The 13,955-nt window shown below is 47.1% G+C and overlaps 1 protein-coding gene across 3 annotated transcripts in view; it reads right to left on the reverse strand.

Annotated features, from left to right (window-relative positions):
- Positions 1 to 6,142: 6,142 nt before the first annotated feature.
- Positions 6,143 to 13,955, reverse strand: part of LOC144941094 (3',5'-cyclic-AMP phosphodiesterase 4C-like) — a 294,498-nt gene continuing 286,685 nt past the window's right edge. For all 3 annotated transcript variants that reach the window (XM_078867573.1, XM_078867571.1, XM_078867572.1), the window contains one exon: positions 6,143 to 13,292. In XM_078867573.1, the coding sequence (XP_078723699.1) occupies positions 12,666 to 13,292 (627 nt within the window). In that variant the 3' untranslated portion in view covers positions 6,143 to 12,665. The remainder of the gene's footprint in view (positions 13,293 to 13,955) is intronic.

Consider the following 13,955-nt stretch of genomic DNA (forward strand, 5'->3'; position numbering starts at 1 on the left):
CACGGGGTGACCATCCCCTCCCCACCCAGCCTCACCCCTCCCACCCCCCACCCAGCCCCATCCTCCCCACCCAACCCCTCCCCACCCTCCCCACCCAGCCCCTCCCTCCCCACCCAGCCCCTCCCTGCACGACGGACACAATAATCTCCTGTGGGCTGGTGTAACCAGGAGATTCCTACCAGCAAAATCACGACGTTTCGATCGCAACACAAGCAATCGACTTCAGGTGAAAAAAATCGACCTCAGGTGAAACATTGTTTTCACTTGAGGATGATTGCTTGTGTTGCGATTGAAACGTCGTGATTTGTTTTTATTATTTTTCTATCTACGTGACTTCACTGAAAGACCCAAAGAGTATGAATTCCTGCAGTCACGAAAGCTTTAAGTCGAGAAGTTCTCCTGTTTCTTAAGTAGAGACGATCTAACCCCCCAAAACAACCTGTATTATGGATGATATTGGTCGCGAAAGCCTACGGTTAAACTGTGTTCATGTGGATACGTTTGTATCGATTGCTCACTTAAAATTCACTATAAATCAATACTTTTCTGATTTAATTCGATGGATGAAGCTCAAATTTGAATCATGTTTCAATTCATTTATTTTTTCGAGTCGCACGTGTTTCGTTTACGACCGTGAAATACCACGTGTGCTGGTTTCGCACTGCAGTGTCAAATGCTTTGCCTTTGTTCTGTGGTTTCTCTGCTCACGTAGCACCAGAGGTGGGACAAAGTCATTGTTATGCAAGTCCAAGTCGAGTCGCAAGTCATCAATTTCATGACTCGAGTCTGACTCGAGTCCAAGTCACATGACTCGAGTCCACATCTCATAGGTGGGACAAAGTCATTGTTATGCAAGTCCAAGTCGAGTCGCAAGTCATCAATTTCATGACTCGAGTCTGACTCGAGTCCAAGTCACATGACTCGAGTCCACATCTCATAGGTGGGACAAAGTCATTGTTATGCAAGTCCAAGTCGAGTCGCAAGTCATCAATTTCATGACTCGAGTCTGACTCGAGTCCAAGTCACATGACTCGAGTCCACATCTCATAGGTGGGACAAAGTCATTGTTATGCAAGTCCAAGTCGAGTCGCAAGTCATCAAATTCATGACTCGAGTCTGACTCGAGTCCAAGTCACATGACTCGAGTCCACACCTCTGCGTAGCACCACGGGATCTCCCTTTTCAAACAGCCGGGTACCTGGCTAAACGAAATCCATCCGTGCCAAAATCAAATGAATTTAAAAATAAATTGCATAACTTCCACTAACCTCTCCCCCGCAATTGTATTTGTTTTTAATTGGATCTAGAGCGGATGAGCGAGCAGTGGATAAAGCGCTGCGCTATGAACCCAACCACCTGAGTTTGATTCCCTGCCACGGCTAACATCAGATTTGCGTGATATTCGAGCCGGTCCTTGGCACAGCACTCCACATCCACGCACTGGTCACCGTCTGGAACGCTCTTCCTTCTGATATGTGGAAGCCATTGGGAGCCGTGATGCACTTTTACATCTAAATTTAAAACTAATTTCTTTAGAACTAGTTTGTTTTCCTTCACCCGCACATACGACGAGCGTGGTTTGGCTAAGTATGTTGCGGAAGAAGCTCAACATGCATACTTACAGATTCGATGCCCATCACAGATGCTTCCCACCTTTCACAAACTTCAGCATCTCGCACGGTGAGTCCCATCCATCTTCTCACATCGTGCCAGCAGCTGATCCATCTCATTCCCCTTCTTCCATTCCCTCTTTGAAGAATCTCCTTAATCGCATCTCCAGCCGTGACCTTCTTGTGTTATGCCCCACATAAGCCGCCTTCCTTTCTCATCATCGTCTATTTAGGTCGGAATGAGAATATTTATTTAGACTGGAGGAACCCGAAAAGCTATAAAGCTCTTTTTGCAGTTGGCCTGATTCTGCAGGTGAGACCCGGGAGGCTGAAACCAGAATTCGTTTGCTTAAACAAATGCTGCTGGATAATATTGGGCTGGAAGCAATAGGCTGATGGGATAAAACATTTTTTGTTCATAAGTGGTAGCAAAAGGTTTTGCTCGTACCCTTCATGCTGCATGGCAAACACAATTAGTTAATGCATGTATATGTTCACAATTGATTTTTGGGTCACATCGCGTAAGTAAAATGTGTGTCATAGACCCTCCGCCAGCCGACACGGCAAATTAATAATCTGACACCCCCCCACCCAAAAAAAAAACAATTATGAATCTTACCATTGGTCGCCAACGCTTCCGTGTTAGACAGATATCACTATGGTTTATTTTATATTATTTTATTATTTCCATTCTACGTGACTTTACCGAAAGAACCAAGAAGATGATATCACTATTCTTTGGTTCTTTCGGTTAAGTCACGTCTAAAAATAAAATAATAAATTAAAATAATAGCGACGTTTCGATTGCAACACAAGCAATCATCATCAGGTATACAAGAAATAGCAATACAAATCTAACTAGAAAACTATAGACAGACATACAAGCAGACAGACATCACAGACATCTCTATATTTAAGGGACCGTCACAGAAACGACCCCTCTCTCTGTGCCGATATGTGTCCTCTCTCTGTGTGTCCTTGTGATGTCTGTCTGCTTGTATGTCTGTCTATAGTTTTCTAGTTAGATTTTTTTGCTATTTCTTTTATGCCTGATGATGATTGCTTGTGTTGCAATCGAAACGTCGCTATTATTTTAATTTATTATTTTATTTTTAGACGTGACTTAACCGAAAGAACCAAAGAATAATTCCTGCAGTCACGAAAGCTCCAAAATTAAGATATCACTATGGTCACTAGGTGGCGCCGTCCACTCGTGTCATGGGTAACTGTAGTTAATATCAAAATACACGGGGGATTTGTGGACTCACGCCCCTTACAGGAAGGCGGAGACAGTACCGCCGGAAGTTTTTATTTTATTTAGGCCTGGGGGTAAAATACCAGATGAAGCCCCATCTGAGGTCCCCCCCCCCCCTCATATGATCATCTTTTTTGGGTCCGTTTGGATGTGAGGTCCGTGACAAACTGCCTGACCCATCGTGAACCGGTGCAATGATTACACCTCCCCCCCCCGAACACCTTCACAAAAAACCTGCGACTTGTCCGTATTCACAGCCGTGTTAATAGTTGTAAGGCTGCCACCCGTCTGGATTTGTTGACCCGGGACGGTCCGGGAATTGAGCACGTGTTCGGATGGCACGGAATTGATTTGTCCGGTAGCGAGATCTTGCGGTGTGATTGAGTTGAACTTAATGAAGTGCACTGCACGGTTTCGAGAGGACCCAGGATGGCTGAGAAATGTGTTCCCGATTTACGTATTTCCGTGGAAAAGGCGGCAACCCTGCTCGAGTGAGCGGACCCTACAACATCAGCACCATTGCCACAATTTTGCTTGCTACCCTTGAATTCCAAGTGCGGATTTTTTTATCCACCACCGCCCATTAAGCTTGTAACGGCCGGTGATGACTATTTTTTGAACCAATGCTGTCCGCTCTGCCGATCACCCACATCAATTCCTGCTAAACTTGGGATCTAAAGGAGCGATGGTGCATAGGTTAAGTGCACTGCACTATGAACCTGGTGGTTTTAAGTTTGATTTCTGACCATGCTTGACATCAGTGGCGAGCGATATGTTCAATTACTTCTGGACTCCACTTCCCTGTCATCAAACCTGCGCTGACATGGGGTTAGGAGGCGTTTATCCAGCAGTCGAAGGACAAGGAGCTACAGATCATTATAATTGCGAGAACATTGCCACACGCAAGAAAGACAGTGACTGCTTCACGTTGCATCAATTGTCCCTGCCATCTGACGGATTGAAAAGTGGAGCAAACGAATGGTATTACTCATTGGTTCTTTCGGTAAAGTCACGCATGTAGAAATAAAACAAAAACACAATTTAAATACATCACGACGTTTCGAAGAGCAACGTCGTGATTTATTTCAATTTAATTATTTTTATTTTATTTCTACATACGTGACTTTACCGAAAGAACCAATGAGTATAGTCATTCCTGCAGTCACGAAAGCTTCAATCCTGGATGAATGGTAATAATTTAATTTAGAACGCGTGCAATGTTGCGGACAGAAAACGCAATCCTGACTGGGGTAACTGATCTCAGTGTCCGGTGCGACTCGGTCAATTGTCGAGTCGAAGAGATGTTCCTTCAATGGAAAACTCGCACGCAAAGCCACCGACTGACCGGCCTCAAACGTGGACGCAAATAAAGCAGAAAAATTGCGAGTGTGCCGATTACGCGACGCTTTTCCCAACGTGCGTTTGCCCTTTAATATGCTCCATTCGCAGTGTGAAAGTCAACACGTGGGTAGAGAGCTATGAAGAGGCAACATTAATATTCATATTTGTAAAGTTGCAGCATTTGGGTCTTCCAAGTTTTTTTTGCCAACCCTCCGAAGTGTGGCCCAATTCTCAATCGGGAAGTCCGTAATAGCCACGCAACTTCATAGTAAGGTTTCGTTCATGGCTGAATCGTCGTGACGAGCGTTATCACTACCGTAGGTCGCAATGAGCCGAGGATTTCATCGTGGGCCCCTGCATGGGAGGGCGAGGACATCTCAGCCGACAGAACCACACAAGCGGGTTTCATTTGAGCGCCGATGTCTCACAACATTTTGGCACTCAATTGATCCAATTTTCAACTGGGCCGAGAGACCTATGACCAACAACAAGCCCACACTAAAGTTGTCTTCGTATCGGGTTTTACACGTTAACTTTTACAACCAATATGACTGTATCGTTGATTTTTGGGTCAGATGTTCTTCTTGGAGGTGTAATGCCGATGTTTAGCAATTAACCTTACGCCACACGACAGCCAATCGAGTCAAGTTGTCACGTTGAGAAGCCCGAATACAACTTCACAAACTTTTTGCACGAACCGGCAACTCCAAGTGTTTGCAAAAGCTCGGCTCTCGTGTCATCTCCACGAGGAGTTAAACTAAAAAACACTTTTAAGGCCCACTGAGCTCTACAGCTTTTTCTTTAGAAGCGACCTGGTCACACGTTTTTTTTACTTCATCAGCTCAAGGTCCACTGAGCTCTACAGCTCTTTTTCAGAAGCGACCTGGCCATAAATGATTGCTCAACGAAGTGGCTTATCACGTGGAAATTTATAGCAGCCAAATAGTCTAAACGCACGTTTCTAATTGTCGAGGGAAAAACCGGAGGACTCTGAGAAAAGTCCACGCGATTAGGGGGGGGGGGGGGGGACATGCAAACTCCAAATATACAGGGTCAGGATCGAACCCATGACCTCCTGCATGCCAGGCTCTATCATTATCAGAGTTGTTTCTTTTTGTTTGCATTTTGACTGCTTGTGTTGTGGTTATTGCAAACATGATGCCTTGTATAAAGGTGTCAGTTTTTGTACCAGTTGAAAGGGTAAAAAACTATTACTATATTTTGCCACTGGTAAAGGAGGTCTCATAGTATAAATGCTTACCCCGAGCTCTCAATACTCTTGATAGTGCGCTGTCTTTGAGTTGTACACCTTTTGGCGTCATCTGGTCCAACACCAATAAAGACTAGGCTCTAAGAAAAGCTGTCTCGGGTGTGGACCAATCAACTTCAAGGACAGTGCATATCATTATCATCAGAGTTGTTTTTTTTTGTTTGCATTTTGACTGCTTGTGTTGTGGTTATTGCAAACATGATGCCTTGTATAAAGGTGTCAGTTTTTGTACCAGTTGAAAGGGTAAAAAACATATTACTATATTTTGCCACTGGTAAAGGAGGTCTCAGTGTAAATGCTTACCCCGAGCTCTCAATACTCTGATAGTGCGCTGTTTTTGAGTTGTGCGCCTTTTGGCGTCATCTGGTCCAACACCATGTGAGACTAGGCTCTAAGAAAAGCTGTCTCAGGTGTGGACCAATCAACTTCAAGGACAGTGCATATCATTATCATCATCAGAGTTGTTTCTTTTTGTTTGCATTTTGACTGCTTGTGTTTTTGTACCAGTTGAAAGGGTAAAAACCTATCACTATAATTTGCCACTGGTAAAGGAGATGTCTCATAGTGTAAATCTCCCACCCCATTACGGACCTACCAGAGCCGACGATTGTACAACTCTTTCAAGCCGAGTTGGGAAAAGTAAAACAGAGAACGCACACAAATGTATCTGTGTTGTGTGCAGCATGTGTTTATTGCTTTTAAGAGTGTAGACAGTCCTTGCACAAACTACCTAGAGCCAGTTGGTGTAACATATTACTGGATATTCATGCTCATAAGTTCTTCTGGTCGTGTACTGTATATATAAAAAGAATCGCCCGCCCGCCACCTTCCCCAAAACAAAAATCAACTCTCGTTTAAAATCTCCGCTACGCACGATATACTGTACATTTACACTGTACCATAGAATAAGATTGTCGGGAACCCATGCCTGCACAGTGCACAGAGCCAAGCCACCACCACCACCAATGGCTTTAGACGGACGGGCATGAGCAGCAGAAGCAGCAGTATTTGATGAAGTGGACTGCTGTCATCTTGTTGTTGTTGTCGTGCATTAACAGTTTTTAGAGTAACAAGGTCACACATCCGCATTGGCCAAATTCACCACCCACAACCCCCATACGTTGCAAGCATTTGTGCATGGTGCAGATGTTGCCTTTTGTATAGACGTTTATAAATCCGACCGTTTGAGAACCCCCCCCCGCTCCCCATATCGTTTTAGGTGAAATGCTCTTGCCAATAACACCTGGCAAGCCAGCAGCATTTGATTAAACAAGCCCGGAGCCGGCTGATGAGACCCAACATTTTCGAAACTGGCCCAGAGTGTTTGCTTGAACTTAAAAACAAATCCTGCCGGACAATTCTGGCCTGCAAAGCCAAACATGCTTGTGGACTAAAACATTACTTCATGTTTGTGAAAACACATCGTTTTTTTTGTATTTTCTCCTGCTGCATATGGTTTGCACGTTCAATAATACAAATCTCTCCGTGCATTCACTTCTGAAGCTCGGCGAAGCATTTTCCCCGCAACCACCCCCCCCCCCGCGTTGTTTAAAGCAAATGCACGCTTTATTCTGGACCGGTCGGTCATTCCCCAGATATTCAATTATCCGAGAGACTTTGCACTGCGTTCAACCCTTCTCGCTTACATCCTTCCCGACTCCTACGAAATGTTTGTGCACTTTCGACGTCAAGGGGGCAGGAGCAGGAAAGCTCCACGCAACTGTTGCTGACCCATCGTTGCGTGAGCAATCACGGGTTTGCCGATTAGTGTGCCAGACTGATGCCGTCGATCTTTTGTGTGAATGCAACAGTGGCATGGGGGGAGAGGGCGGTGATTGGGCGTGGGGGTGAAGTCGGGTGAAGTTACAGTATTTACAATCCGCGTTATAAAATGTGTACAATAAATACAAAGTTGTAAACAGGTGAAAAGAAAAGACAAAATGAAAACAACCGACAAACTCTTAAGAGAACTAAAAGGTTAAAAAGTGAAATTAGACGTGAGCATCGTAGGCTCATTTTGGTAAGAAAATGTATGGCACGCACTTGGGTTAAAGATTGCTGGCTTTAAGTTTGTGTTGTTGTTACCTTCACGTACACGTCTTGAGCGAATGCCAACTGAAACCCACGGATGCACAGTGTATGTTTTTACAAAAGTGCCAGCATTTTAATAAAAACAATAGTCAAAATCCACACGGTATCAAATTTAATTTGATCAAGGTGAGCGCCACGATATAATAATCGTGCAACAAAAGAGGCTACCCTTATTTCAATATGTATAGATATATGTATGTCTATATATATACAAATGTACAGTGCAAATACATAGTGTATATATACACGAACACGCATATATGGCGATAATATTCTTTGTCACCAATGTAAAACCATATAATGCACGCTTTTATTATTATTATTATATTTTGTGACGGCACACTCATTTTGAGCAAACACACCAATCTGGGTATTTCCCAAGTTCACACTGGGGCCGTGACCGATCATAATACGAGGACCCCCCCAGGGAGGGGGTCAGGTTGCATCATCGCCGTGACATCGCATGCAAAACTTGAGTCTGCACCGCCCCAGAGGATATGCAAAATAACAGGGAGTGGGGGGGGCGTTCTTCTTCATACGCATCCATTGCTCGTGACCTCTGATCGTATTCATTTTGTAAACACCGCACGGTTCGTGTCGTGAGCGAATTATTCGACGCAAGGTACGACGCATCAAAGGCCCACATCGACTACGATGCTTCAATTTCCACGGTAATAACAATGATGATATTTCAGCGTCCTCTGTTTAAACAGACGAAAGCCACCACACAATGGAAATTCAGCTGGGAAGCGAATTATTTGAATTGGGAAATCGTGCCAGGGCAATTATAGTTATTACCGAGAAGAAATTAATTGCGGGCATTGATCTTAATTTGGATTTGGACTACGGCACTTGGAGCACGGTTTGCTTCCTCTCGAGAACAATGTCACGGGGTCTGTGAAATTCCACCAGTGCCTTGGGGTAATCATAATTTTGTCCAGAAAACACCATGGGAGGCGTGGGCACTGAATCGCGCAGAACCAAAACATGTGCGCGACTGGCCACGTGTCTGGCGCGTGGGCTGTAACCAGTGTTAATTTAGTCAGCGTCTCACTCGTTCCGTCATAGCCTTGATGAAGATGACAACCCTGCAGAATTTAAGTCGTCCTTTACAGTTTAGTCGACTCCAGCAGTCCAACGTCAGGTCACACATTTTCAGCTGTTACATGTCAATGTAGGAGTCGTCGTGGTCAGCGGATCCGTGAACTCAGCCAATCTGTTTATAGATTGTACATGCGCTGCATGGCCGATTGCCATGCGTGGCCTTCCCCCCCCCCCCCCCCGGTGCACTGAAGTCTGTAACGACGTCGCTAAATTATCATCTTCTGCCCCCTTCGTTAAATTGGTCTCGTTGCGTTCGGCCTCTGGTGGAGGGCCGCCCAGTCCGTCAACCCGGTCACACAGCTCCGCAGTCATCGTTGACCCGAAAACAAAAAAAATAAAACCAACCCACACTTCGCCGACGAATACATTTCGTCGTGAAATATCGTAAATCCCCCCCCCCCCCCAAATAAAATTAACACTGGTTAACGCGAGCCACTCTGCAATAGTATCAATGCGATTTTTCCTTCTCGCTCTCTCTCGAAAAAAAAAACATCGACGCGCCGTGTCGAGAATCGACGAGACGATAACAAAAAGAAGCGGCGTGCGAATTCTGCTCGTGTCTCCGTTGCCTTCCCACGTCTCTCCCAGCCCTCTGGCTGCACCCACGGAATACTAATCACCCTCCAGCATCATCCTCCTCCTGCACCACTGGCCCCGCGGGTTGCCATGGAGTTTTTGGGGGGGGGCCGTGCCGACGAGGGCAGCTTCGTTCGAACGACTCGACACGTTCGTCAATAACACGTTGGGGGCCTTACAAGGGGGACACACTATATACGATGACACGCGACGTATAGGGCGACGGTCCTTCTCCAGTGCGCGCGAACGCTTTCATGCGCTCGCGAAGGAAGGGCCGCGTAAAATATGAGGCCACGGTGTTACTGACGAACGCGTCGAGTGCTTTGTCGGCGTCGTTGCTGCTGCTATTCGGGATTTTTGCACCGCTGCTAACTGGGCAGCAGCGTCCGCCGAAAGATCCTTGCGAAGATTCGGTGTGCGCGTAAGGGCCGGGTGGTGGCGCCGTGAGAGCGTGCGAGTGGGGTTTTGTTGTTGTTGTTGTCGTCCGCAGGGCCTGGAAGGGTTCAGGGGAGGTGTCATCAAATATTCGCTGCGCACGAACAAGAAATATCCAGCGCGGTGATTTTTCTGCCCTGCCTTTTTGAATTTGCCTAGCCGCACAAACCGGTTCCAGCTGAACTCCTTTTATCCGTTGACCCTATTATCCGCACGCTCTCGTTATCCACCAGAGCTGTATGTTATCAGCACCCCATATTCTTCTTATCATCCGTGGCTTTTCCCCATCTTGCATCCCTGTGGGACAATTTGTCCTATTGGCAAACAATATTTTATTTTTTTCCCGTAGATTACCCTCAGTAAATTTGGAGACAGCATCGCGGATAATAGGATCCCCGTGTTGTTCGTCACCCCACCGCCCCCTCCCACCAATAATCGCCGGATAAGAGGAGTCCTCACTGTAACGTAACACCCCTGGGCGGGTGATGTTGCACCACCGATCTTCCTTGCAAATAGGCCGGGACGGCCGACTGGTTAAAAACGGGACCATCCGTAGAAGCAAATTAAAATAAACTAAAATTTTTACTCGATTTGCCACGTGAGAATAAAGGATGCGGCAGACGGCCCTGTTCCCCCCAGACTGGTTTCACGTGGCGAGGGGGGGGGAGGACTACGGCCGCCGGACGATGACGCTCTGACCTCTGAACCACGCCGGCAGAATCGCGACGTGGAAAACCGAGCGCTGCGTGCAGAGGGCCCATCGCGTTTGGTCAACTAAACAAACGAAAAAAAGGCCACCCAGCCGCCGTCATGTGAACACGAAATTCCCCAGATGTTCGACCTGCTGGTGTCACGGTCTACATGCACACGTTATGTATATATAGTGATATACTGTATATTCACAGGATCGCGCAAACAAACAGGAAAAAAAAACTCTCCCGTTCACGAATAACCGCAATTCCGACGACGTTTCGAGAACCCCATACGGCTCGTTCCCGTGTCTTGTGCCACGTCGTGTGCACACCCCCCCCTCTGCCCCACTGCGTTCTGCGTTCATGCAGACCCGTACGGAGCTATGCCCCGGGGCAGCGAGCGCTGCAATACGACGAGCAAGGGGCTCTCTTTCGTGTGTTTCCTCTCACCGTGAGAGTGTGAGAGACGTGTCTGTTACCCTATAATTGGACAGGTTTATTACATTAGGCACAATGTTTGCGACGGTTTGTGTTATAGGCAAAAAAATAGGCCTCCCCGAAACTCCGTTTGAAGTGTAAACATGAAAACACAACCGTGACTTCTTTACAAAAAAATTAATGAGGTGTGAAACTGTCGAAGTTTGGCATCCAAATAGGAAACATCTTGCGGTTTACTACTTTCTTTTTTAAACTTCCTTCTAAACGATGCACAGGAAATGTATTTGAATTTTCACATCGGTCGATGTATTTCCTTTATACTTATGATCGTTAGATATTTTTAAGAAACAAATAACACGAACTCGATACTGACTAGTATTCATCTGTCCGCGTCGGTTTGGTTGATATTCCTTTTTCAGAACCACTGAGAATTAAAGTGCACTCAAGACGTCCCACCGCCCCCACCATCCATCACCTCCATTCAATCATCTACTGGACAAGACGCACCAAAACAGTTCGTCAACAAGGCAAACGGCAAACCGAACACTGTCTAAACTTTGCCGATCGCTCCGTTTCCTCTCCCCGCCCAACTTCACAATTCATCCTGTATCAAGCGCCCCCCTTCGCTCACAACCCACTTTGAGAGATAAACCTGTGTCTGTGCGCGCGCGCGACTTTGGATCGCGCGCACGCACTTTACCCGATGTACAGCCTATTCCGATGGCATCGTCCACGTGTGTGTGTGTGCGCGTGCGAGTCTTGCGTAACCCTTACGAAAACAAACATGTCGGTAATAGCGCGCGCACTTGTCGTAGTGAATTTAATCATGTAGATTGGAATCGACATGTTGCCAAGATTAGATAGATGGAAGACAGATCAACTCATTCAGATCAGTACAACAGCAAAAAATGCAATCCGTTTTGGTACTTCTTCGGTCATTTCTCTTTGCATTATTAACGAGGTGGATGGGGGGTAAGGAACGATGGAACTTAAGTAATGCGATATCAAGCGAGCTATGACCAGTCGGAAAGAGGAGCAGGCAGATTTTTCTTAATACTTGGTGGACGTCAACTGGTAGCCTACCGTTCCCGTTAATACTTTCCCATCGCTCTGCTGTCTGGAGGGCCATGGTAGTACAACATACCATACGTTTGTTTTGTGAACACACAAAAACGTCTTGCGTTGTCGCGAGGGACACAACGTACACTCAGTCATTTGTGGGAGGAGAACAGAAGATAATCTAAAGATCTCACTTCGGTGACCTCGGCATGAGAGATCGACAGCAAAAGCTAAAAATAAAGAATACGTGTCTTAAGTTATTGCAAACGTGGTAGCATGCTCACAGCTACCGTGAACTTAAAAGGTAAAAAGTGTAACGTCCAGTTTCAAAAGAAACCAAGGAACTCGATGTGTCATCGGTGGAGTTTATACAGAGGGTATGGGTAAACTGTACAAAACATCTCTTCGCTCTCTCCTTCTCTTCCTCCTCATCTTCCCGCTCTTGTCATCCGACGTGGTCACAAGCCAACCGTGCCGGGGCGAGCGTTCACAAAAGAGGGCCTTCAATTTCACTCCTGGCCACGTCGCGCGACCGTCGGGACGATGGTCGGGCCGCGACAGAACCACGAGAAGGGACCCCCGCGCTCCTCCCCTCGTGCCAAGACGGGCGAGGCGACTCCAGAAGCCACGGCGATCGTGTCGGCTCAACGGCAGCCCAACAGCGGCGGCGGCCACAGCAACGACGACGACTACAACGTCAGTGGGTTCTCGGTCGTTTGGTTTTCGACGCTTGTCGGGGCGGGGGGTTCGGGGGTGCAAGTCGCCGGGAGTGGGGGGGGGCCCCGCGGCCGCTACTACGTGTCGGGAGAGCTGTCGCAAGACAGCGTCGTGTCCGACTGCGCCGAGTCGGAGACGCTCGCCGACCTCCCGCACGGTCCGCTGGCCATCGCGATGGACTTCCTCCCGCACACGGCGGCGCGTGTCGCCCTCCGGCCGCCACCGCCGCCGTAGCTGCTGCCACGCTCTGTCCCGTCCGAGTCAATGTCCTCGTCATCCTCCTCCTCGTCCTCCGCCTCCTCGTCCTCCCCGACGTGGCCATCCTCCTCTTCCTCCAACGTGAGCTCGAACTGGAAGCGGTCGGTCGACGTCGCCGGCGTGGACAGCATGCTGATGACAGACGGCGAGGCGGTGCCCGCCGTCGATACCACCGCGGCCGAGTTGGTCCCAGGCTCGAGGGAGTGGCCACCGCCACCTCCGCCACTACCGGGTCCACCGCCGCCGCCACCGCCGCCGCCGCCATCGCCCGACCCGGGCATCATGGGGGATTTGTGGGTCGGCGGTGGGGAGGGCGTGTCGGAGATCATGCTCTGGTACCAGTCGCGGTTGTCCTCCAGCGTGTCGAGGATGTCCTGGGCATCCGGGTGCACGAGGTCGCCCCACGTCTCCCACAGCGGGTGCACAATGTAGTCGATGAAGCCGACCTGAGCGCGGGGCAGAAGAGATAGACGGGCACTGTGAGACCATCGCCATCATCGTCATCACCATCATTGGCCATCGTCTACAATAAAGTAGTCCTGTCACCATCATTATCGTCAATTATAATAATTTTTATTTTATTTTATCTTATAATTTTTATTTGATTTTCATTTTTTGTTTTTTTGTTTTCAAATTACGTGACTTTACCGAAAGAACCAAGAATATGAATTCCTGCAGTCACGAAAGTTAAGTCGAAATATAATTATTATTTTCATTGTCATCAATGAAGCGCTGTCATCGTCATCATCATTATCATGGTCATCAAAAGATGCTGTAACAGCCACAAAATAATCCTTGTCACAGATATCATCACCCATCAACATTATTGTCATCAACAGCATCATCCACCGTCATAACTCAAGCACCAATATCATCATAATTGTCATCATCATCAAGACAATCTGCAACAGCATCAGGATGATCACCATGATCATGTTAAATAAATCATTGCCATCTTTATTAGAATCGTCATCATCATCATTTGAAGCAAATGAAGAATATGATTTAATACCACAATCATATTCACAAATCATCGTCATCCAAATAATCTACTCTTTCAAGGTTAAAAAAATTATATGGTGATGCTGCTGTGTTGGCGGCCGTGGTGC

Source organism: Lampetra fluviatilis, chromosome 24 (assembly GCF_964198595.1).
Source record: "Lampetra fluviatilis chromosome 24, kcLamFluv1.1, whole genome shotgun sequence".
Lineage (NCBI taxonomy): Eukaryota > Metazoa > Chordata > Hyperoartia > Petromyzontiformes > Petromyzontidae > Lampetra > Lampetra fluviatilis.